This window comes from Hipposideros armiger, unplaced genomic scaffold, assembly GCF_001890085.2.
Source record: "Hipposideros armiger isolate ML-2016 unplaced genomic scaffold, ASM189008v1 scaffold_6, whole genome shotgun sequence".
Taxonomy (NCBI): Eukaryota; Metazoa; Chordata; class Mammalia; order Chiroptera; family Hipposideridae; genus Hipposideros; species Hipposideros armiger.
The window spans coordinates 5,697,200-5,723,149 of NW_017731356.1; the positions used below are offsets into that span (position 1 = coordinate 5,697,200).

Here is a 25,950-nt window from a genome sequence, read left to right on the forward strand (position 1 = left end):
TAATTGCTGTACTTTCCTTGACTTCTAATCAGATTCTAGCTTATAACAAGTCATAGCTCAATCATTAAAGTACTCTTTGTCCTTTGGTTCTATAATTGATGGGAGCTGCCTGAATCTGGAAAGCTCTCTTAATCAGAAGTGATTTTTTAAGGTTGTACCCTTTCCTAAGTGGGCCATGTCGGAAGCCCTGCCCCTCAAGAGCAGTGATTATCGCAGGCAACCCGGAAGAATTAAGAAAAGACGCTGTGTACTATTATGAATGCCCATGATCTCATGTAGGAGAAAAGGAAAATGAAGCAGGGTGGGGGAATGGTACGTACGGGTGGCCACCTTGGCAGTGATGGGAGGGCTGAGGATGTTGCTAATGACAGCATAGACGCTGATGTTGTAGGTGAGACCTGGCTCCAGCTCCGTGATGGTGGCACCACTCCAATCTCCAGGCACCCGCTGCTGGAGCTGGAGGCCCCCCAGGGCCATCGGCTGGTAAGAGATCACATATTCCGTCACTGCCATCGGCCCGTCCCATTCCAGCTCAATGGACCTGTCGCTGATACCAGCCACTCGCAAGTCCTCTGGAGGGGCAGCTACCGGGAGGCAACACACAGAGAGCATGAGCTCAGAGGACTGCCTTCGCCATCCTCGACTCAGCTGTCTTCCTCGCCTCTCACCCCACGGGCCCCGTCTGTATGTTCTGCTCAGCTCAATGGCTCTGGGAGGTTTGCAACCCTTCCGGAGAAGGCCCTTTTTTTTCTGTGCTTAGTTCTCCCATCTCCATGGGGCCCTGAGTTAGTGGTATGCTGGATGGAGCCTGCTCCTAACTGGCTCCTGAAAGTTGATCATGAAGAATTCAGGAATTTTGCAAGGCAGTTGTTAACTACAGCCATTATGGAAGAATACATTTTATAAACTCACAGGTGGGTAAATTATATTAAAAACCAAGCTAATAAATACTCAAAACTCATCACGTTATCTGTACCCTCAAGGTAATTTATGTGTGTTGTGTCTCTCTGGTGTAAATACTATAGAATTGTGTTCTGCTGCACAGCTATTGCCAACTCCATCTTTAGTGACATCATGTTGGTAGTTTGGAATTGGCCACAGAGGGAGTATTTACACCAGGGAAATTGGCAAATGCTACAAGGCAGGGCTTGTTCTTTCTTTTCCCCCTCAGGGAGCTAGTTAGATATTTAACATCATACCACTGGCCAACATTTTTGGTAGTTTAATAAGTAATTGTCACCAGATTACCCTGGGGGCCAATATTTGATTTTGCAAGTGGAAATAAAAGGCTTATTCCTTATTATTGCGTAAAATAGAAGAAGCCAACGCAGTGAGTCCTGGATCCCGTGGACTGCTGAAGATATTCCATAACACTTTGTAGTGCCATTTTCTCTGTTAAAAGGAGACTGTTTAAATTTGGAAAGAAATGTAACTTGTGTTAAAACTAATTTTTATTAGCCTTGATCTTGAGGATGATGACAAAGAAGCATTCTTGAGGGCTTTGGTCTTCCTCTTGTTCTACTTTTCAAATGCTATTCTAAGAATCGCCGACGATTAAACCTTATTGATAATCGTCTTTCATGTATGGGTCTCTTGGGAAGTGAAGAGTCACCTGAAGTGTGGCATTAAATAATTGAACCTTGAAGACAAATTAGGAGGCAAACTCCAGTGTGCCTGTAATTGGCCCTGCCTATTGATTAAATCAAAGATCGGGCCAATATTTAAATTGGCATAATTAGTTTATAAATTTATATGTAGAGGAGGCTTGGTTAGTTTGAGTTGTCTTTGGTTTTGAATGTCCCCTCTGAGCATTTTCACTCTTCCATCTTTACAAGAGCATAGGGCTGAGCCAGCTGCTGTGCATGGGACCTGGGAGTGGAGGGGGCCTGTCCTCCGTCGTGCTCCCACAAGCACCCTCAGCTCCTTGGCAGCAGCAGAAATGAGGAGCTCAGACTCAGAGGATGGGATTTAGGGACATATATTTGCAATGGTGGGCATTTGCTTCAATTGCTGTTGCCCAGAACTGGTCATTGCGTGAAACAGCCTAGATAGCCATGCTCGCTCTAATTGAAGATGGCAAATGGTGACAGAAAGAAAAAATTTTAAATGTATTTTTTAAATTTATAAAACTAAATAACTGTAAATGAAATGTAAATAAACTGTCAAGAGATAATTTATAAGCTTCTATAGTTTCTAATTCTGACATTACTAAAGCTCTGAATGCACTAAGAATTTGGGGATAGCCTGCAAAACGCATACAAAATAGAACCTGTCAGTATGATTACAGTGAGTATTTATTATGCACCAGGCATGATGCCAGACACTCTTACATCGTTTATCTCATTTCATCCTCTCAGCAATGCTGTGGGAGAGGTATTATTACTATCTCTATTTTATAGGTGAGGAAACTGGTTTACATAGCCAGTAATACAGACACTAGGGTTTGAACCAGGCAGAATGAGTCCAGAACCTCTTATCTAGTAAACAACACCACTTTACAGTTGCATAGCATTTTACCATCTATAAAACATGTTCAGACATACCATCTATCTAGAGTTTTAAAAAATTCTTTAATAGAAGCCCTGTGAGGTACATGGGATAGATAAAATGATCCCAACTTTGCAGATGGAAAAACTGAGACCCTTGTCAAAAGTCGGGGATCTGGGTCACAACAGAACTGATTCTCAAACCCAGATCACCTACGCTTAGTGCTCTCTCCCCTGAAGCTCATAGAATGGGTTACGGATGGTGCCACATGCCTTCTTTCGTGTCCACACGGTCCTCAAAAGGAAAACGGACTCAAGAATAATTCAGACTGTCTTTTAGGAGGTGACTTCCAGACTGGTGCTTATCCTCGAAGTAAAAACTTCTTTCAAAAAAGGTTCTCTGGTGCCTGCCGCCTGTGGTTCAGCACAAGGATTCCAGGCTTCCCGTGTGGGGCTTCTCTTGTCATAGTGACAGAAACGGCCATTCCAAAATTTCAAGTCACCAATAATCCTTGGGGCATTTGGACCAAGTCAGTATTTTTTTTTTTTGGCTTCTTCTTCCAGAAAATAAAGCTAATCATGACAATAGAGGGCAATCCAAGCTGAGCATTTGGGGGATTTAAAGTAAAAAAGGGGGTGCGGAAGGATTTTTATTTTGACCGCTTAACTTGGCAAAGTTCTATCTTGAGACCTGAAGGCTGGTGGTAACGTGGCCCTCACTTCTGATGAGAAAGCAGTGACAGCGCCATTCCTGGCAGAAGTCCTCTGGAGGGTGATAGCTCAACGGAAGAAACCATCACCACCCGCCCTATAACCGAGCAGCAGCTGTGGACACTGGGTGTCAGTAATTTTTATAAAACCGAATGATGCTGAAGTGCAAAGCAAACTGTACAAGAGCCCTCCCTGTTCCTTGATCCAGTGAACTTAGGGTGGCTGCAGAGTCATCTTCGCCTTCCTTTCTGGGGTTCCCGCTTTGAAACCTGGGGAAGAGCAGGCAATTAAAAGGGGGTCCACTGTGGCTTCAGGTATTGTTGGAGTTGCTGATCTGCCAAAACGCCATACTGTTTCCTCTGTAAGCTTGCATCGCTTTGGCACCTTCGTGGCAAACAGTTAGAAGTAGCTCCATGCAGTGTCTTGCTCCAAGGAGCGAGGGAGTTCAGGTGCCAAAGGCTGGGCTGGCTGCAGTGCTGGCAGAGGCAGAGGCTGACGTTCGTGAATCCCCACAGGTCTGACTGAAGTCCAGGGAACAGCTTTCTGGATTGTTCCAAGGCCCTGCTCTGGTGGTTCTTTTATCCTGTTGACTCACTGGGAGTTTTGGCCAGCTCACTGGCCAGCAGCCTTACTGACCTCCCTCACGGGGCGGGAGTGGGGGTGGGGGGGAGTGGACAAATGGTTTAACGTGCTTCTCTTCCCACCTCCAGCATCTAATTTTTAAAAATCATTTGACAGGGCTTGACTTTCATATCAAAAGACGATTTCTTTGTGTTTGTGGCTTTTAAATTGTTTTATTTTACTTAGCTTCCCAGAGAGAATTAAAGAGTGCTAGAAGTTGGTAGGAGACCAGGGTTCTCATTCTTGCTCCACCATTAATTAGCTGTCTGGCTCTGGAAAAATCTTTCCGTCTCTCTGGGCTGCTGCTTTTTAAATTTGTGAAATGAGAAGCCCTGAGTAGCTTCTTTCTAAGGCCCGTTTTAAGTGCCCATATTCATGAAGTTTTTTTGTTCTATTATCTTCACACAGCCAGAGAACAGAGGCAGAAAGATTGGGATTTCATCCCAAGGTGCCCTGCGAACAAAGATCAAGGCTAGGAGGCAAATACGGTGGCCTTGTCAGCACTATTCAACTGTGTTCAGGCTCCATCGTGCTGCCCAGGGGGGCCTCAGAATGACATCCACACAATGAGCAGCTATTTTCCATGCCCATGCCAGAGAGGAAAGAATGACCTATGCGGAAGTGCGTTTTGTGGCTCTCTATGTTTTCACCTTCCTGTCTCTTCTCTCCTCACTCCCACTGGGGAGAGCAGCAGTAATGCTGTCGTGTGTGCACCTGGCCAGAAATGTCCAACAGTAGACAAATAGCCCCCTCTCCTGCAGCCTTTTCACAAAGAGCAAGCAAAGTAGCACTTTAGATAATGACCTAGATACTTCTCTGGAAGAGACCCGTGGCATTTGGTTTAAAAGGCAGGCATTGAGAGCAGTACCTCCCGCGATGAGTGGTGGCTCCAGGGTTGCTATAGAAACAGATGGAGATTATGTAACTGTCCTTCCTCACATGCTTCGGGAACCCAGAAAGTAATTTATCTGGGCCTCTAGACGTCTTCCTCGAACAGCACAGAGGGAACGTGTTGGAGGGAACGTGTGCTCCTGGTTTGGACTCAGCCCCGTTGTAGTTATGCTAACAGCTGCTGAGTCTTCCCTGAGTGACCAGGAGGGATTCTCTCCGGTTCAGGCTGGACCCTCGATCAGGTTAAGATTCTGTCTGCAAAGGGACCCATCCCTGTAGAAAAGCAGGGTCAAGGGCATTACAGGTATGTCCAGCCCAACAAAGACCAGTTCTATACAGGAGCATGTGGACTGTCAGATAGCCATAGGTAGCAGTGGTCCCAGCTGAGTCTTAGCGTCCTCCGATGGGGCCTCATAGAGCGTGTCCTGTGGGTGGGAACTAGGACCCACACTTCAGTCTCCCCTGCTCCAGCAACTACCTAGTGACTTTAGATTCAGAAACATCCAGGCTTAACGTTTGCTTGAATTTAGCTGCAGAACAACTGGTATAATGACTAAGTATATTTCTAGAAAGATTTTTTCAATTCAGTAAACAAAACTAGGAGGCTAAATGAAATAAATGAATCTGAAAAAAAAAATGAAGGAACATGAAAATATTTTCCTCTAAGCAGTACATTGTTGTTTGTTTGTTTGTTTGTTCGTTTGTTTGTGGGGTTTTCTTTTTGTTGTTGTTATTGCCATTAATCTTTGGGAAGAATTTAAGTTGAAGTCACAGGTCTGACTGGTCTGTTATCCAGGTGTGAACCACTGATGATGCTAAAGAGAGTCTCAGGATTCCTCCCTTAAACTGCTGTCAGAGGCTGGTCAGAAAAATTCCTGGAATCAACCCATCAGAAGGTTCAAAAATGTTTGCTTGCTGTTATTTTTAAATTTTAAATCTTCCCCCATGGGCACCCTGAGCCCACTGCTACAGGCTAAACTATAAATAAAAAGGATCAAGATCAGTCGCTTACTATATACTGTTTAAAACGCACACAGACGTATCCGTTAAGTAAGAGTCACTCAAGAGCAATAATAGCAAAGGGATGCAAACAAACTGACTTCAGGCAAAAAGAAGTCATCTCCAAGGAGATGTTGGTGTTTTCCCCAGTGTTGGATTTAGCTCTACATTCCAGGACGTCCCCTTTGTATTGACTCCCATGGTGCAGACTACTCGTATATATGGAGTTGGTTCCAATTTACAATGTGTCACCTGGACGAAGTGAATCACAGTCTATTATATTCTGTATTAATTGATACAATGTGAGTTGTTGCTTGATGCCTTTATTCCCATTTACACTTAATTCCTTGCCTACAAATGCTTTTTTTTTTTCCATGTGGACACTAGGCCATTTCATAAATTAACAACACTTTGCAATGTGCAAGCTTTAAAATAGCCAGAGGGCCTGGTTAGTCTGGTTAGCGCAGACTAAGCACTATCTCACACAGCAGGATTGCAAGAGGACGTGTCCCCGGACATGGTGACAAGCAAGGGGATGTTTTGGAGCAGGTGGAGCTCTTAGATGCCCTCTGAGTTAGAGTGACCTTGCTTATAGTGGTCTCATGGCTTTCCTCCACCTCCACCAGGAGAGTGGAGTGCTGTCACCATTACCCTTGCCTTTTATCCAGTCTCAAGGGTACAATCCAACTTTCAGCCTGAACTTGACCTTTTCTGGTTTTCAGTCCTTTCCCCTCTTAAATCTGCCTCATCAACTGTGATGGACTCAAGAAATCAGCTCTCTCGGGAAGCAAATGAACACCCCCTAATTGGGCATCATTGTCCCTACAATTCACCTTTCCCCCATCTCTCTTTCCCCCTTCCGGTTATTATAGTTTGCTGGACCACCCTCGCCACATGCCCCACAGAGCCCCGCCTTCCTACCTGCCGAGCAGTCGGGTCCCTGGTAGCCTTCTTCGCAGAAGCAGAGCCCCTCCTGACAGTGTCCTCGCCCACTGCATGCATTCAGACACCGCCGCTGGCTGCAGTCCTCACCAACGTAGCCCTCCTCGCATAAGCAGGTACCATTGATGCATCTCCCCTTCCCCGAGCAGTCCCCGGGGCACCTCAGCTCGCTGCAGTCCTCGCCTGCGTAGGGCTCTTCACAGACACACTCCCCGTCCACGCAGAGCCCCCGGGAGCTGCAGTCCGTTGGGCACCGGAGCTCGGAGCAGTCATCGCCGCTGTATTCACTGTCGCAGACGCACTGGCCATCCACACACACACCCCGGCTGGAGCAGCCCAGCGGGCAGTAGGGCTCTGAGCAGTTCTTGCCAAACCAGCCTTCATGGCAGATGCAGCCACAGGACTCGAAGCTAAAGTTGCCATGGCCACTGCAGTGAGGGATATAGTCCAGCTGTCCTGGAACGGTCAAGGGGAAGGTCAGAGAGCAGCGGGGCACCTCCTGTAAATGGTGCATGGGGAGGGGGGGGGGGCAGAGACTTCTCTGTTCACATTTATGTTGCTGAGACTTAAGCTCAACCTGTGGAATCAGTTTCATAAATACCCCACCTAACATGTGTGGTCTGTGCCTAGCACAGTGCTGAGGGCGAGGATGAGTGCGGTCTGGTCCCTCGTCCGTCAAGAGCTGCCCCTCAGGGTGTCTCAGCTTGGGTTTCCCAGGAGGAGATCTTAGATGAGGAGTCAGGTGAAAGTGACTTATTAGAAAGCGCTCGCAGGAAAACCAGGTCAGAGAGAGGGGAAGACTGGGGGAGGGGAGAAGCCCATGCCAGGCTGCATTGTCACGCAAGGTCCCAGAGAGAGTAACTTGGGTTCCATTTTGTAGGATGCTCAGGTCACAGAGCAGGTCACATGTCACCACGGGTTAAGAGCTGTCCCTGGGGGGTACAAATGCTTGGGCTCTTCCATTCTCTCTCCAGGCAAGCCAAGGAGGTTCCCACAGCCCGAGGACAGCTCCTGACAGAGATGCACACGTGCTGTGGGGACAGAAGGGGACTCGAGGGGATAGAGGCTGAGCACAGAGCTTGCTATTCAGGGCAAGGTCGTACAGGCCCATCCTACCCCCTCCCCTTCCTGCAGTGGAACTCGCTCATTCATCACAGCTCAGCGCCAGGGTCACTGCAAAGCCTTCCCAGAGCCTCAGTCTCATTTAGAGACTGTTTGCTGGGATCTTTTTAGGATTCTATGCATACCTGTCCTAGCCCTTACCGCGCTATAACTACGGTGGTTCATTTATCTGCCTAACACGAATCACACAAACTTATTAAGCAAACGCAAATCCAGTACCTGATTGGCATCCTTCTCTGCACTTGGCCCTGGGGGGTATGAAGTCCAGTAAGTTATATCCTGTTTAATTCTGCCACTTTACGCAGCCCCTGCAGCCGGAAAGGATACTAGGCTGACATTGCTTAACATAGCTCTCGTTGGTGGGTTTTTCCGTGTCTGCCGGGGAGCCAGGTAGGAAGCAGGTAAAGAGCCACCCATAAAAGCAGCCTAGCTTCCGGGGCAGCAAAGAGCCCATGTCCACGGCCGCCTCTGACTTCCCCTTGTTTCCAGCTCTGTGGAAAATGTGAACGGGCCTGACAGATGTCACTGAGGAAGCGGAGCCTGACAAACTGGACTTTCTTCTGTTTCTCAGGTTGCTTATGTATAGTTTGGGTTACGAGGTAGAGAAAGAAGTGAGAAAAACCATGAAATATTTAGCTACTCAAAGACTGCCCCTCGTCTTGCTGTGTCTCAGGATGAAATGTGCGATATCCCTCTGGACATGTGGGCCCTCTGGGCCCTGTAAAATGTCATTCCTGCCACCTCCTGCTTTTCCTGTGAAAGCCTGGGGATATTGAATCCTATAGCGGTAAAAGGTTGAACCCAAGACAGTAAGACAAATTCCCCTTCTCATTAAGGAATGAGTTGGCGTGAGTCTAAGGTGCCTTTTGGGAGAGAGAAGATGGCCCCAGAAGGGGACAGACACAATTTCTGATCATTGGGGGTCCACTGGTCACAGCTATTGCTTATGTGGGGTTTACTGGAAGCCAGGGTTTCATCTAAAGAGTTGTTTTTATATTTAACAACTCCTTGTGATCTTAGTCGATCACCATTTGTCAATGGGGAAAGGCAGGCACAGGCACGCGACTTGCTTTAGTCACAAGCTAGTAAGTGGCAGAGGCAGGATTTGAATTTGGCAGTCTGGCTCTGAAGACGTAATGACCGTTCTCAGACAGGCATAGACGGTGACTCATCAGGGTTACTAGTCAGGGGGTGGGGGGGTGAGGCTAGAGGTACTTGTCCTGGACACTCAGCCTTTTGGGGGTTGGAATACGCTCTGTGAGTGTGTGTGCATGTGTGTGCGCGGGGGTAGGGGGGTGGGCAGGGGCCACAACTTCCATCTTCCTGGAGAAGATGGCGACAGGTCCTCAGGGACCTTGATGACTATCATCTATTCAGATGGGAGAAAGGCTGTGATGGAGTGAACATGGCACCTGCACGCTCTAGTCCCTCAGGTTAACAAGGATGGATATCAATTCAACAGCCTGTGAAAACCAAAGATGAATGAAGACAGACATCAAATTCCCTGCTCGCCACAGAGGTTGCTGTACTGAACTGATGTACCTGACTCATCTCCCCAAAACCAGGTTAATGTATTTCAAACTGGCTAAGCAAGTGGTGCTGTGTCCCCCATTTCCCCCCACCTCCAGGATGGCTTTTAGATCTCAGGGATGTGTTAATGGAGAGCTGCAGACTGGGGGCTCTGGTTTCCTTCTGCTTGAAGAGGGCCTGGGTTTCCGCGGAGGGTGCCTGCGGGCTCTCCCTCTCCACTCGGCCCTCCCCTGCCCCTCCTGAGGCCCTTGGCAAGCTCGGGCTCCCCGGCCCTACCTGTGGCCGCGCTTTCCTGGCAGCAGTTACCATTGCACTGGTCCCGCAGCACCGACACCTCTCTCTCTAGCATCTCCACCCGGCTCAGCAGCTCCTGCAGCACCTGGGCCGAGCCGGCGCACGGGCAGGCCTTCTTGGGGAGGTTGATCCTGTGGGTGAAGGTGACCTGGGTCTCCGGGTCGGAAGTCTGGCCCAGGTACTCTGCCGGTGCCTCGTCTCCTGCACTCACCTCCTGCTCGGCTGAGGCCTCCAGCCCCGAGGAGCAGAGGCTGTCCAGGGGCACGTTGATGCTATACACGTGGCTGAAGACCACGGGCGGCTCTTTGTCGGACGCGTTGTAGCTGGCGACGCCTCCCTCTTCCTCCACGGCTGATCTCTCCACCTTTTCCGTGGGGGCCTCCAGCTGACACTCGGAGGGCTGGAGCATGGAGCCCAGAAGGATCAGGTTGACGCCAATGAGCATGTTCTTCAGGATGGCTGTTTCCGCGTCCGCCCCCATCCTCTCAGCACAGCTCCGGGTTCAAGGCCAGCCCGCAGCACGCAGAGTGGCGTGGCGGGGATCTGCAAGCGAAAGCAGGAGAAAGGCCACCTCTGAGACCCGTGCCTGGATGTGTCACTCCACACAGCCCTGCAAAACCAAACAGCTGGGAAGGGTCAGTGACACCCAGGGTCCTAAAAGCCCAGGGCTTTGTCCCCTAGAGGGATGGATCTCTGACATGGACACTGCTTCTGCAGGCATTTTGATTTCCTGAAGACGTATCTACTGGGTTGTCAGAAGAGTCGTGACATATTTTTTCTCTGTTTTTCATTCCAAAAATGCGTCATGACTTTTCCGACAACCCAACAGAATGCATAAGTCTGGCTTCCATGATCGGCCAGTGGTTCCAGCAAAGCGAGCGTGCGAGGACGGGGCTCTGGGGCTCAGTGGAGAGGCTATTCCTCCAAGGACTCAGAGTTTCCTTTCCCTTTTGGGTGAGAATTAGGAGGAGGGACCCTCATCTTTCCCCAGATAGTTATTACGACGGGGCCCCGCCAAGTCACTTCAAAATAACTTATTAACGCCTCTAAGCTCATCTCTTCAATACAAGTTGACTTTAGAATAACCAACCAGGCAGATAATATAGTTCCAGGTAATTCTGGCGGTTAATAATCCTTGGGTGCATTTGTGATGATCTGGGGCTGTGTGCGCTGAACTTTCTTTTAATCTTCTCATTAGCATTCCCCAGTGCTTAGCGATCACAGGGGTCCTTACTTCCGAGGTCCTGTTTAAATTGCTAACATAATAAATGAGCTCCTCTGCTGGTTACCTAGTCACCAAGGACCCCAGAGAATAATACATTTACTGTAATACCAATCAGTTTCACAGAAATTATATTTCTTTTTTTATTCCCTATGTAAAACAGAAAAGAGGTTTAACAAACTTTACGTCTAAGGCAGTGTTAGAGCTACTAAGAAGATTAAGGACTAAGGGGCGGGGTGAAAGTAACAATGAGTCTCAGAAGAAGGCAACAAATGAAGCTAACATGGACTGTGTGCAGACTGCACTGTGCAGCTCGAGGGTGGCCTTCCTCGACCCTCAGAACAACCCTAGGATGGAGTGTTATGACTACTCCCATCTCACAATGGAGCCAATTTTGCCTAGAGAGGTCAAGATTTGAATGTGAATATAAGATCTGGACTGTGGAGTCAGACCACATTGGTTCCAACCCAGCTCCTTTGCACTGTTTTCTAGCTGTGAGTAGATAACTTAACCTCTCTGTGCCTCAGTGTTTCCACTTATAAGGTGGGGATCATAATATTACCAACCTTACGGAATTGTAGTGATGATCGAGTTATTGCCTGGATACTCCTTAAACAGTACCTGGCCTTCACTAAAACAAATATGGTTTGTGGACAAGTAGAATGATGGTTCTGGTTCTTCCCCTGTCCAGGTCAGAGATGGCCTTGTCACCGTTGTTAGGGCTTTGGCTTTGACTGGATGTATGGTCACTGTTCTCAAATACATCTACATAGCAAGTATTTATTGTGACCTTGTCCTTGTCCTTGAGGAACTCTCAGTCTCGTGGAGGAGGTGGAGCCATGTATGTAATGATAATGCAATGTGATCATTACCAGGACCAAGTATACAAAATGCCCTGGGAGGGCTAGGGGTGATCCAAGCAGCTGTTCCTGGAACAGTGGGGAAAGCTACTCAGAGGGGGTGGGGTGACCATCAGTATCGTTGGCCAAGGGTTTCTGGCCTGGCTTCCAGGCACATGGTAGGACTAGATTCTCCATGACTATATTTTCAGGCCTCCCATTGGTTTGGCGAGGCCCTGCCACTAGGACTGTCCAATAAGTTGTGAGAGGAAGTGATGTGTGTCAATTCTGACTGGGGCATTAATCCCTGCGGGGAGACCCTTCAGAGCTGTCTCCGTCCCATGATGATGGCCATGTTCAGGATAGTGGCTGCTTTCTCAGTCTGGGTCCCTGAACGACTACAACATACACGGCGCTCCCGCTGATCCACAGCAAATGCATAGTGCGTGAGAGAGAGATGATCCTTGAGTTTCTGAAGCACAGATTTTGGTCTGCTTTTGCCCACAGCATAAACTAGTCTGTCAGGAGATATGTAATATGGAACTGGATTTTAATAGATTGCTCTTTAGGTTGAGAAGACAGTTCATTATACACAAAGGAAATTGCATTTGCTAAAGCTCTGATATGTATAAGCAGTGAATGCAAACATTTGAAGGGCTGTTAAATGCTCAGGGATTGGATTTTTACACAGCAAAAGGTCCAAGGGAGGTAGTTTCCACCCCATGGAGGAATCTATGGGGAAACAGATTTTTGGCTCCATATAAAGAATAGATTTTCTAATAGAGTTACTGGGTTGTCATAATAGGTAGTGAGTTCCTGGTCACTGGAGGTGTTCAGGCACAAGCTGAAAAACTACTTAGTGAGAATGCTGGAGATGGGCTTTCAAGCATCACGTGCGAAATTGGACTAAAATGAATGTTAAGCACTTTTCTTTCCTGTTACTTGGCCTTTGAGGAATCTACCCACTATAGACTATGTTCATTTCCTGGGGCTGCCTTACCAAACCACCACAAACTGGGCAGCTTAAAACTACATGGCTTTATTCTCACATAGGCAAAGTTCTGAAGGTAAGAAGTTCCAAATCAAGGCGTCATCAGGGTCAGATCCTTCTGAGGGCTCTGGGGGAACATCTATTCCATGCTTCTCGTCCAGCACCTGGTGACGGCCAGCAACACTTGGCATTCCTTGACTTGTAGATGCCTCACTCCATCCTTAGCCTCTATTTTCACATGACCGTTTCTCTGTGTCCCTGTCTTCACATGGCTATCTTCTTTCAAGGACATCAGTCATAGTGGATGAGGGGCTCATCACTCAGTATGACCTCATCATAACTAATTACATCTGCAATGACCCTATTTCCAAATAAGGCCACCTTCTTAGGTACTGGGGGTGAGAACTTCAACATATCTTCTTCATGGAACACGATTCAATCCATAACAAATACCAACAGCTAATTAGGCATTTACCAGGCACCAAGCTAAGCATTTGCCTCATTTCATTCACTCCTGACAACAACCCTATAAGAGAGGAAGGAGTGATTGATATGTAGGAGTCAAGATATTTAGCAACTGGTGTGGCTCAAGCAACAGCCAATTGGAAGAGGCATCAACTAATCAGATTGGCTATAAACAGCCAGCAGGGCTCTGTGGTTGTTTTGCTTTGATGGTAGGTCCTCTGTTATTTCCCATCATTTGAGATGAGGAAAATGAAGCTTCAGGAAAGGCCAAGGAATTTGACCAACACTGCACAGCTAATGAGCAGAGCAACCAAGACTGAACCCAGATTTTGCTGACCGTAGCCTGTACCCTTCACGGCTGTGTCTCAGCCAACTTTAATTAGGGGCCACAGATCATTCTCACAAAAAGACTTCCAAATCAACACTTCCCTTTCCCCGGATCAGATTTAGGACTTCCTGACAGCGATGACTTTTAGCTTAATGTTTTCCCCACCCCATCTAGACTGCTACCCCAGAAATTGCTTCCGTCTCTCCTGGAGGGAGGGCTCGTCTGATGGTACCCAGCCTCCACTGTGTCCCAAAGAAGCAGGTGCAATTCTAAACCAGGAAACTTTGCTCCTGGAGGAGCTGGGAGGCGTCTTTTAAACTTGCCCTTTGCCAGGACAATTCCCCACTGGGCCAGGGCTGGCACCAGCTCCCTCTGACTCCATTTACTTCTTGAGCTCCCTCTGGCGTGTCCCCGCCGGGCTCGGGCTCAGGCACAGCCATCATTCACCACACCACAGACCTCTCTGTTTTTCTCTTGTGTGTCTGCTTCCAGGGCAGTCGGAGAGAGAGGGTGGGATGGATGGCATGAGAGGCTCCATTTTTCTCACTTCATCCGAAGCCTGCTGAAAGGGCAATAAAACTAACATTTATTTAATGCTTACTTAATAACTGTGCCCTTAATTTTGTTAAGCTTGTGTCACTTAATAATTATTTTAAAGCAGCCTTTCTTTCTTGTGTTCCCTGAAAGGTCTTCTTTCTGGCTTCATTCTCTGTATCCCATTCCTCTGTGTCACTAAGAATGCTGGCTGTCCTGCAGGTATCTTTCTGTGGCACTTTTCAGCACTGCTGGAGGGCAGATTTTCACAACTTCCTACGAGGAAGGCCTGGTCCAATCTTTGGCATATCCAGGTGCTGCCTTTGATACCTCTGTCTCCTTTAGAGGGGCCCCACCTGCTCTGAGACCCATGGTCTGGCGTTGGTGTGAGGTGATGGCTGCATCTCTAAGCTAGACGCAAAATCTGTCACCACAAGCAGCTTAGGAGGTTGGAGGGGACCAGCAGAGCCTCTCCGCTCCCTTCACTATCTTCCTATCTCTCAGACGCATCATCTGACTAGAGCTAGTAAGACTCCAGGACTAGAAGCAAAATGGGCCAAAGAGACGAGGTGGGGGTAGGAGGTGGGGAGGGGAAAGCAGAGAAAATGGAGGGGAAAAAAAAAAAGGCAGCGTGCCCGGCTGGCAGGAGGATCAGACAAGATTTCCACAGATAGAGTGAGACAATATAAACCTGAGGGACAGATAATATACCCAGGATTCAATGATACACTAACAGCGGCGAGCAAGACAGATAGCTATTGACCCCACAAATGAGAGTGCAAGAGAGTTGCAGTAATTCGATAGATTGATACTCAGGAAATCCATGAGGTACCATTGATTCATTTCCTCTGCTCTGGCTTCCTTATCAATATAATTACCGTGGCCGGCACTCAAGGTGTCTCCGGGTAATTTGTAAGAGGTGGGAGGATGGCAGCATGGTCCTCTGGGCCAAGTTGGTGCCAAGTTACTGAAGTGCACGCGCTCCTGCCCGCCCTGTCCCGGGTGGCCTGCAGGGGAGTGCGGGTCACCCCAGCTCAGCTACAGCTCCTGCCCCAGCTGAGGCTGTTCTTCAGTGGCTTTCCTGTCTCTTGCCCCTCCCCCACCCCACATACCCTTCCCTGATTTTATCCCCTCACATTGGAGAGCTTTGCTACTGCGATAGAAACATATTCTGCGGGCCCTCATCTTCACACAGACTGGAGGAGACGGGAGAGGAGAACTTGCCTCAAGAAGGTGGGGTACGGGGTGGGAGGGGATGAAGAGGAAGAGAAAAAGCCAGAAGTCACTCACATGGAAGCTAGACCTTGGTATTTTTGTTTTTCTCCTAGAGTCAGAGAGGGGATGGAAGAGATGAACACGGGCAGAGAGACCTCAGGGGGGAAAAAGGGAGAGAAACAAATGAGTGTGTAGGTTGTGGGGCTGGTAGGGAGAGGCGATCTCTTGCGGGGGGAGTACGGGCATCTTGCTCTGTTTGGATTTCTAGCTTCTGCCAACTTTAGTCCCCACGTTGTCCCTAAGGGTGATTTATAAACCAGAACTATATCTGTGAAAAAATGACTCTGGTTTTTAAAAAAAATTTTTTTTATTTTTAATTAGAAATAGTTTAAAAATAGTTCCCTTCCCTGCCGTTGGGATGCTCTGTCACTGGGAGAAAGAGAGTAATTATGAAAGACAAGGTGTAATGTGATTACAGCCGGCCCCATTGTGTCAGTGGAGGCAGCGCCAGGGCTGCTGGGAGAGTGCAGAGCCCGCTCTCTCCATCAGCAGGGCCTTTATTGGGCCTGTCAGATTTCTGAAAAGAACCCGAGGGCAGAAAACTCCCTGCAGACAGGACTGCATGGCTGGCCCAGCGCTGTCAGGAGGCCGTGGAGTGGCGTGGGAGGATATTCGAGGCCAGGCTCAGACATCACCTCCCACCAGATCTGGCCGCCCAAGGCTCCGGAACTGCGTTCACGTCGACAAGCCCCCTTTGGCAATCGACGGGATGGGCGTCTGGTGCAGGGCACTGGAGGGAGCACATTCATTTTTCGGCACGAGTGGCCAGCCCAGTATGTTCGTGGCTTTGTGTCAGCGCAGACTAGAGAAGCCCCGGTGGCCGGGATGTGGCATCAGCCTCTGGTCTTGTCCTCTGGCTCTGCCTTGTATGGTCTGTGAGAATGCTAATTGACCCAACCTCTCAGAGCAATTCCTTCTTTACCTGAAAGTTAGGGTTTTGGAGATCAATCAAGGAAATAACACCAAGGGAGTAACGAAGTCTCGTGATTGGAAGTGAGTGTGAGGTCATCCAGGTTTGTATCCCCACTTTACACCCCAACTGGCAGGGCAGATGCTCCCACTGGGGGGACTTATTTCCCTTTGGGCAGCGGACAGTCTGCTTTCCGGGTTTCCTACATGATTTTTGGTGAATAGAGATGCCATTTAGGTGAGAATGTATCCAATTTTTATAGGCCCCCGAGAATTCTTAACATCTGTAGAGCATTTGAATACATACATGTATATTAAATATAGCCCCATGTAACACAACAGTCGATGGGACTATTCCCATTTTATAGATGATACTTCAAGTATGGGAATGATTTTCCCAATGACACATGGTAAGTTCAAGCCAAGCTAAATCCTGAGTCACATTTCCAGACTCTCAGTTGGGTCATAGATGCCACAGTCTTCCTCCATCAGTGGTTTCTGTCCTTTGGAAGTAGGTAAGATATAAATAATTAATTCCTAATTAGTCTCCTCTATTGTGGTAAAAAATTCTTCCAAGAGTCTGACCTTTTGCTACCATTAATATTTGTTTTTCATCTGTTCCTTGAGCTGGGAGAACAGCATGTCACCGTTTGCTGTTCAATTATTCTTCTTGAAGAGTCATCACGTTACTTTTCATCTGTATCTTCTTTACATTTAATAAAATGGCAAAGGACATTCCCTTGTAAGGAAGATTGCCAGGCAGACTGTAGCCCAGACCAACGGTTTCTATCACCTGCCCAAGATGCTCTTTAGAATGGATGGAAAAATTGGTTCAGAATAGAAAGAGAGGTCTTTGCCCTCATGGGCCTTATAATCTAGTGGAGAAGGCCAGACTCCTACACATAAAACCGAAGGAGAAAGCAAGGAAGTCCATTTATATTATTAAACTGAAGAGCACTCATTTTAAGTTTAGTAGGAGCTTCTAACAGTGAACAGAGGTCTGTGTGGGAGATGTCACTGAAGGCGGCCTCCTGAAGGAGGTAGGGACTGAGCCCAGATGGAGGGGTGGTGTCGGAAAGGCGGATGAAACTGTGGGGGGCAAAGGGCACAGCATAAGCAGAGTTCATTGGCGCCCCAAAGCCAAATGCAGGGAAGTTCTCTGCCTCTGAAAGAACCATCTTCAGTCCTCGCAAAAGCTTAAACACAATTAAAACCAGATTATGAAAATAACTGGCATGCCCCATGTGTGCCTATGAGATAAGGGAGCTGGTCATGTATTAGCAATGTTTCTAGGGCTTGAGGTCCATGGGCCAGTGGGCCCAGCAGGTTAACTTGGGGCCATGCCAATTTATAAACATGGCCTCAGAATATCTAATTAATTATAATTGTAGATGCAGAAATTGTTTGCTTGATTTCTAGGGCATTGAAACCCTTTCAATACTAACAAATCCTAGGAATAGTCACCTTTAAAAATTATGCCCACCCACATGTAGAATACCAGATAATTCATCTGCTCTAAAAATACCTAATGACAGATTCAAATATCACATTCATGCTGTTTTCAATTATGACATAACTATATTGGAGTTGATCCTTCCAGCAGGAGCAGAATAATTGCTTTCACGTTGGATATCTGTTAATTTCTTCAGATGACTTGTATGTTGGAGGTGACAGCTTATGAAAGTTCAGCTCTTGAGGTGTAAAGGAAATATTTTCTTTATTGTGTAAATTAGGTCTTTTTAGAGCATAAAATAGCACCACCCTGACCCAAAGACTCTACACAGGTGAATTCTATTTTCTAGAGCATGAAATAACGTCATTATTTTCTAACTGCAATTTGAGAAAGCGCTGTGAGTACTGGTGTATGGAGCACAATTTGCTTGATTCAGTTCAGTTACACACTGATTGCGGGCCAGGAACTGGGCTCAATTTCACTGAGATGCAGGGGTGTGTTAGAGAAACCTCAGCTAACTCCCTGTGCAAAGCAGGAGGAAGGTATTCGAGAACAAACAGCAGACCATGGTGAGCATCATATCAGAGGTATAGGGGAATTCTTGTGGGAGCCCAGCAGAAGGAAGCATTTGGACTGCAAGGCGCTCTAGAGAAGTCTCAGTGGAAAAGGGTGGCCTTTGAGTTGGATCTTGAAGAATTAGAGTTTGAAAGGAGGAGGCAGGGGAAAAGGCAGTGGAAGTGAGTGAGGAGTAGAGAATGAGGAAAATCACGCCTGAGGGAGGGCACGGTCCCTGGGGTGGTGGCCTAGGGGTGGCTGTGTGTGTTCAGGGATGAAAGGTACAAAGAAAATGTCAGAGAGCTTTGACTGGTATCTTTACAAATGTGCTCTGGGTTCTGTGGGCTTGCTGAACCATCAGTGTTTTTTGAAGCAGAGCATGACATGATGAAGGAACCCTTTCACATTTGTGGTTGCAATTGGCCCCAAAGGTGAATTCCAATCCGAAAAACTCAAAAGTTTCTTTTGCTTGTCGTTGATCTTATTTTGTAGTGATTTAGTCGGCGAGGCCCAGAGCAGCCTTTCTCAGGAGTTAAGAGAGGGATGATTTTCAGGGAACATAATTTCTAAAATTCTCTCTGTCTCCCGCTCTGTCCTGACAAACGGCATTTCGCTCCTCATTAAGTTCCATGGCCTCATCTTTGTTCATTACGGTTAAAAGGGGCCTCCAGTGAAATCCAAATGTTGTTGAAGTAACTGCTAAATTCAGAAGATGTATTGTAAAATATTGGACTTAAATGTTTCCAATCTGAATAAAGACAAAAATTGACCATTTAGCTACAAGCAGCTGCCTGTCTGACAGATGAAGAATACAGACGATAGGCTGACAGGAGGCTCTGAGGGTAGCCACTTACGGAGGCGTTGGTAAGCTGGGCACGTTTGGAGGGTTCCCGAAGCCCACGTGGGGTTTGCATCGGGTACAAAGAAGCCCATGGAAGGACGCAGGATGTCTCCTATGGGCTGGGGTTGATCCCTGAAATAACCTGTGCGTGGAGTCCTGGTCTCCCTGAGGGGCCTTCTTCCCCCACCCCCCACCCCCAGCCTCCCTGTGCGCTGCTCAGGGCCTGGCTCCCTCTCTCTGCACACACACTTCTGCAGCTCTGCCCCCCCATCTGCCCCCCACCCCAGACCCTCTCTCCACCCTTCTCCTTAACAATCTCCCTCGAGCTTTTCATGTGGCCAAAGGGGAGCCCCAGCAGGAGAGCTCCAGCTCCAGCTCACAGGAGAGGGGGGTCCTGGCTTCCTCCCTGGGAGGACCCCGGGGCTAGCTGTGTGCCTCAGTAGAAGGGCTTCTCTCAAGTTGCCCTTCTCTGCACGGCTGACTCTTTCCCCGTTCTGGTCGCCTCTCTGCCAACGCCCCTCATCTCCTTTGGGGTATAAGGGTGGGAACAGCTCAGCGGCTACTCACCCTGGCGGTCCGGGGCCAGTGTGCTGATTGATGGGCAGTGGCTGTCCAGTGCTCACCGTGCACCTGCTTCCTGGGACCTGGCTTCCTGGAAAGGGCTGTTTACCCAAGTATTTCTCCTGTCCCCACCTGTCCTCGGTGCCTCATCCCCTCAGCAGTCAAATGCTGAAGTAATACAAGATCCAGTATTGGCAATAAATTAACGCCTTCTGGAAACCTATTTGGGAACAGGTAGGCCTTATGCCATAAATAACAGTGACATTTTCATTTTAACAACAGCCTTCAACTACCCTAACAGTGGACATGGTTCAGTGTGGGTTTCACGCCATTGCAGAGAATAAGATTAAGTGCCTGTGAAAGGATTCAGCATTTTTTCCCTCACATTGATCTTTCTACCTTTCCCCTTTTAAAAAGCACCGAAATGAGCCGCAGTAACAGAACCCCCGGCATGTGCAGAGCTCATTGCAGCGTTCAAGATGCTTTCATAGACACAGTCTCAGTGATCCTCTATGAATTTTGTTAAGTATGTAAGGTCGGGATATGACTCCTCTTTACAGGCGAGTAAACTGAGGCTAATTCGTGCAAAAAACAAGCCATAAAGTTTCAGCTTTCTACTTTCTCCACTCTTTGGCCATTTATAGGTGCTCTAATGGGAAGCTGGCTGGTGTGGGGGTGAGGGGGCTCACCACCCTTGAGTCTCAGCTTCAGGGCTGGACGGGGGGGGGGGGGGGGGGGTCTGGCAGCCAAGGTCAGAGGAGAGTGAGTGGAGCAACCCAAGCTGGTCAGCAGAGGGACCCTGTCTCTACTGCTCTCTGTGGGTTTACTCGGCAGCTCCTCTAGGAGCGCTGGAGGAAGACGCCCCGAGGCGCTCAGGTTCCTCTAACAGCAACTCAGAAACGGAGTCCTTTCTTTGGAGCTTGTAAAAGGAAAGCCTATCCCTTTGATCCTAAGTTGTTATCACACAGGAAAGCGTTCATCCCACTGCTGAGCCAGACACCAGCCCGATTCACTGAGTGGGAAGCTCCAAGCGGGGTCCCTGTTTCCCAAACTGCCTCAGAGAATTTTTCATGCCTTCTCCCTCAGGGGCTGTGTTGGAAGAAAATTATGAAGTGGGCAGTAACATGCCGTTCTACTGTTCTGGAATATTACATTGTCATTAGTCTAGAGATTCACAAATGTGTCTAGAACGATTCAAATTTTTGATCGACAAGAGGGTTCCACAGTATTAAATCAACTAGGAACACTTATTACCTTTCTCCAAAATCACGAGCTCTCTGGGCTTTTTCTAGAAGACTGGAAACACGGAGCTGATGGCTGGGTTGGTCCTAACCTGCTGCATTTGGCCAGATGGAAAATCCCCACCACCTTCAGCGAAGCTGGTCAGACGCAACCGCACAGCCTGGCGCAGCCTGCCCATCGCGATACGCGGGCAGGGTTGCACCATGAAGAAAGGAAGGGCTTTCTTTGATGGACACATACATAGTCTAGGCACATGCCAGGCACCCTGCTAAGGGCTTTACCTTTTTAACTCATTTAATCTTACGGCAACCATACAAGCTACTATGATCATCCCCATTTAACAGATGAGGAAATTGAGTCATAGAGAGTTAAGTGACTTGTCTAAAAACCACAAAGCCATTAAGCCATGACACTAAGATTCAAACTCCAGCAGCCTGGCTCCAAAGCCTTTTTGAATGTCAAGGGATGTGTCCCGTGGGTTGGGAAGCCTTCATGTGAGAAGGGATTGGTGACACTTCTCTCCCTCTCTGAGCTCAAGCAGAGCTGGTTGTTACACTTATCACAGTAGTTATCTGCAGAGCTGTTCCCTGCCGCCTGTTCCCCTGAGGGTCCCTAGAGGGCAGGTCTGTGATCCAGTGAATGGTCCCAGCATGGAGCACAGATCCTGAAGTCTAGTAAGTTCTCTATCTCTCTAAATACGCGCATACATTCATCTCCATATGCGATGTGGTTCCAGCTAGCCTTCCCTACTTGGTGGCTACACAGTCACACAGATTGGTTTTTCCTGCTTCCAAAGTTTCTGAAATTTTCCTCTCTGCTGCCAGGAGTGGGTGTGGTGGCTCTGAGGGGACTGGGGACATGCTGTCCTGCTAGCCATCAGCACATTTTATTGTTAGGGTAAGAAGTGACCTGCCTGGCCTCTTTGTGTCTCTCGCTGAGAGTTTCAGGGACCTAGGTCTCCCCCCTCACTTTTCCTTTCATTACTGCTGCTGTCACATTGTTTCTTATTATTAACCTTGGTACCTGTCAGACTGTTCACACCCCCCAATTGTCTTTATCTGCCGCACGTCCGTCTTCACTGAAAAGCTGGATTCTCTGATTACTCGGGCCCTGTCAGTCTCTTATGGATTTACTCGATTCCTCTCAGAAATGAAGGACTGATTTGTGGCCTTCTTGCCCTTGGACTTGATGGGAGATTGTTGGCTGTGAACTGGCCATGATGGACTCCTCCAGGGACCACCTCAGGGAGATTTTGGAAAGGGGTCATTTCCTGGAGGCCAGCTTCAGGGCCAAGGCCAAGGCAGGGCTGTCCTGAGCTGGGTAAGACTGAGGTGGATAACGTGACAGATGCAGGACGCCGCCAGGGTCTGCAAGTCACAGTGCTGGATTAAAGCCACTCGGGCCAGAACTAAAAGGAGACACATCAACAGAACCAGGATGGAAACCCCACATGGCCCAAGGGTAAAGGGAGAGGTGCGCCAAACACTGTAAGCCTTGGGAGTTAGAATGCCCCCGCCAATGGCCTAACGCTAAACCAATATATCTATATATTTTTTAAAGTGTTTTTTTTTCCTGATTGGAAAAACAATGTTCATTATAAACCAACTAGAACATACAGAAGGGTTATGTTTTTGATACCCTGACACAGCAAAAATCACTAGTGATTTTGGTATGTCTTTTCCCCCCCCCCGTTTTTTTCTCTGTTTATTGACATAATTGAGAGTGCGCTGTATTTGGAACAGACGCTTTAAACCAACACGTTTCTTGGGTTTGCTATCTTTGGGGAAGCACTGCCTCACTTGAGCAGGCCCGGAAGGCAGGTCTAAGGCCAATCCAGGTCCATACCAGCTGCCAGGCTGCAGGGTCCCACAGGAAAGGCAGGTGCCAGGCTGGGCCAGGCAGCGGTGGGGAGCTGGGCAGGTCCCCACAAGGGAGAAGCTTCTGTGTTTTCCCCTCCAGCCCTGGCACCAAGGACACTTCTCTGTCAGTTGGGAGCCAGGGCAAGTGTTGACAGGGTGACTAGCTTCCTCTGCACAGCTCTCCTCATTAACACGTGTGCAGAATTCGGTCTGAACATGTAGCTGTTGTGGGGGCCATTCGCTGTCAGTCCTGATCCAAATCATGAATCAAGTCTGTTCGACAGCACCTTGTGGGAGAGGAAGTTCTACTCCCCTCCTGACTCGGGGATTTCTGACCAATCTGAGCAGCAGGGCACTCAGGCAGGCGGATGAAGCTTCAGCAGGGGTGGGAGTGATTGGAGCAGGAGACAGAGCAGACATGATGGATGGAGGGGCAAGTCCAGGTTCCCACATGCCAGACTGTACCGGCTAGGCTCCATCAAAGGGTGTTAGGAAGGGCCAGTGGCCAAGTCTGAGTGGGACAATCTGCTGGCAAAGATGCAGGTCATGCTAAGAAAGCATCCTGGGTGTTTGAAGGCCATACAAGGAGCATCAATCAAAGACCCTGGAGGGTGACTCAAACCAGAGGGCTCTAGGAGTGTTGCAATGACTAGCTTCCCTGTGGGTCTGCAGAGGGCAGATTCTTACCCCAAGCACTGTGAGACCTTGCGGCTCAGGCTCGTGGATGTTATTGTGGGCTCGTCCAGCCATTGTCTAAGATCTTGAATTAAGACAACTGTAAGTGGGAGATAAAATGGTACCACAGGTGTGGGGCTAGGGACTCCCACAGGCCTGGAGTTGAGTCTGCTGGGATTGTGGGCAAGTGACACATTTTTTCTGAGCCTCTATTTCTTCATCTGTAAAACAGAAGTATTAATGTACGGCTCTCCCAGAGCCGTTTGACCCTAATTGCAGTGCCTCGCACAAAGTAAGGGCTCGGAAAGTGGGTTAGCCTGACTAGTAATGGTTCCCGAGGTAGTCTGTGGGACGCTGAGGCATTTTGATATAAGCATCCTAAGTAATTCAGAAGCATGGAATAGAATTGGTTGTTTGTTATCCAAACCGGTGACATCCGTTCCTGAAGCAGTGTCCTGATTAGCTATGAAAAGGGCCTTTGGTGACAATGAGCCAACAGAGTGAATGGCAGCTGGCAGCAATGGCATGAGTTTGCACCCTTTCTCGTTACACGTTGCCCACTGCCTCTGCACGTAAATGGGCAGACTAGCCTTTTTTTCAGCCTCCCAGGGAACACAGAGCCCTTCTTCCCAATGCCGGCCCCCCCTGCGGCAGCGTGGGCTCTGGCAGCTGTTGCAATGCAGGCAGCTGCAGCTTCCACAGCTGCGATGGCCTTGATCAAGGGGGGCAGGTCAGGACCGCCCTTGCGTGGGGCTCAGCCTCTGCCACCGGCAGGGCAAGGGGTTTTCAAACCATGGCTTCCTACCATGCTGTTGTGGGGTCTGACATCAACACGGAGCCACCTCTGATCCCAGAGAGAGCTGCTTCAGGAGCCTGCTGAGGTCGCTGAGGTTCAGCTCCCAGAGAGTACAATGCTGGTATTTTTCTAATTTAATTACATGGAGGGAAGAAGTCTTTGGATTTGGGAATTCCCTGAGCAGTGGGGAGAAGACACTTTCCCGGCGCACAGGGATGCGCTGAAGGAGGAAGCGGAGCTCTGTCGATAAAATGAGTAACTCGAGGTCTAACGTGCCTTTGAGAGGGGTGCTCCCTGCTCCTGGGCTAGGCGGGGCACTCCGAGGCCGTTTGTCCCCCACTTGTGTCTACCAGCGTCCAGGAGCCCTCTGCGGGAAGGGGTGGGTGGGTGGGTGGGGGGGTCGCAGGTTAACAGACAGTGCGGGCACCCTTCTCTCCCACTTTAGCCTTTTTCTAACACAACATCAGCAGAGGCTGCAAGGCTTTCACGGGTAAAACTTAACGTTACAGCATTGACCTGCCTGATCTCTGAAATTCCTTGGTCAGATACTATTCTTACAGCCTTGGTGTTTATCCTGGAACGTTGAGACTCAAGGAAGTTCTGTCTCATATGGGTCACTTAGGAAAGGGGTGTTCAAATGCTTGTGCTCTACGGGTAGTAGAAATAGCTTTTACTTTGTAACTCAATATGCAATGCATAAATCATATGTATACATACATAAAATTGAAACCAAATTTCACAAAACAGTACTTACTATTTTGAGTACATTCTAATCCAGTCTATTCTAGCTTTTTCTATTCTCCTTCATTAAGAAAAAACACAAGTTGTAACCCACAAAACTGGTTGATGTCCCCTAATACGTCACAACCCATGTTTGAGAACATTGCTTTAGAGAAGGACTGTCCAATAAAGCATGATGCAAGTCACCCATGGGGCCACATACATAACTTGAAATTTTCTAGTAGCCTCAGTAAACAGGTAAACATAAATATGTAGTACTAATTTTAATAGTATATTTTATATAGCTAACATTATTTCAACATGTAATTAATATTAAAATTATTAATGAGCTAGTTTATTATTTTTTTTAATCCTAAGTTTTTGAAATTTGCTGTGTGTTTTATGCTCACAGGACATCTCAGTGTGGACTCGCTACATTTCAAGTTCTCAGTCATCATGTGGGGCTGGTGATGCCCCTTTTGTCCAGAGCAACTTTACAGGACACATCAGGGAGGAAGACTCAAGGGTTTATCAGAGTCTTTACAGATGCATGAGCTACAGGCGATGTGTTTTTTTTTTTTTTTTGAAGCTGCATTTCCCAGCCGCCTCTACTCCAATGCTAAGAAATACATTATAGCAGAATGGACTTGGCATTGGTATCTGGATTTATTATTAGAAATCCTATCTTTTTTGTAGCTTTGAGGAACAGTTGAGGGGAAAATCAGGGGAATACCATTCTACCTCCTAAGTAAACCTTGAGACATATACGTTAACTGAATTCAACAAACAATTACTGCGAATTGACTGTGTATCAACAGTACATTAATGTCTCAACATCAAAAGGTGTTGGGGGTGAGGACAGAAGCTTATTTGGTTAGGGATTGTCCCCCCTTTGTCCCTTGTGGCTTTTAAAAAACTCCTCCCATCCTAGGAGCTTGCTTCATTCTCGCTGCATGCCAGCAGCCCCTACTCAGGCTGTAACTCGGTGGAGGATGGCTGAGGGAACTGGTGTGAACTAGGATAGCTGGGTTTCAAATTCGACCAAGTTTATTATTGTTGATGATGTCAGCCCTTGCAGCTGACATTATC

General features: G+C 48.1%; 1 protein-coding gene across 1 annotated transcript in view; it reads right to left on the reverse strand.

The window, feature by feature from the left end:
• The window catches only part of TNR (tenascin R), a 378,542-nt gene that overhangs the window by 68,834 nt on the left and 283,758 nt on the right, over positions 1 to 25,950 (reverse strand). Inside the window, exons 3-5 of the mRNA XM_019647030.1 lie at positions 9,579 to 10,139; positions 6,630 to 7,106; positions 321 to 584 (exon numbers count right to left, since the gene is read on the reverse strand). Of these exons, the coding sequence (XP_019502575.1) occupies positions 321 to 584; positions 6,630 to 7,106; positions 9,579 to 10,077 (1,240 nt within the window). The 5' untranslated portion in view covers positions 10,078 to 10,139. The remainder of the gene's footprint in view (positions 1 to 320; positions 585 to 6,629; positions 7,107 to 9,578; positions 10,140 to 25,950) is intronic.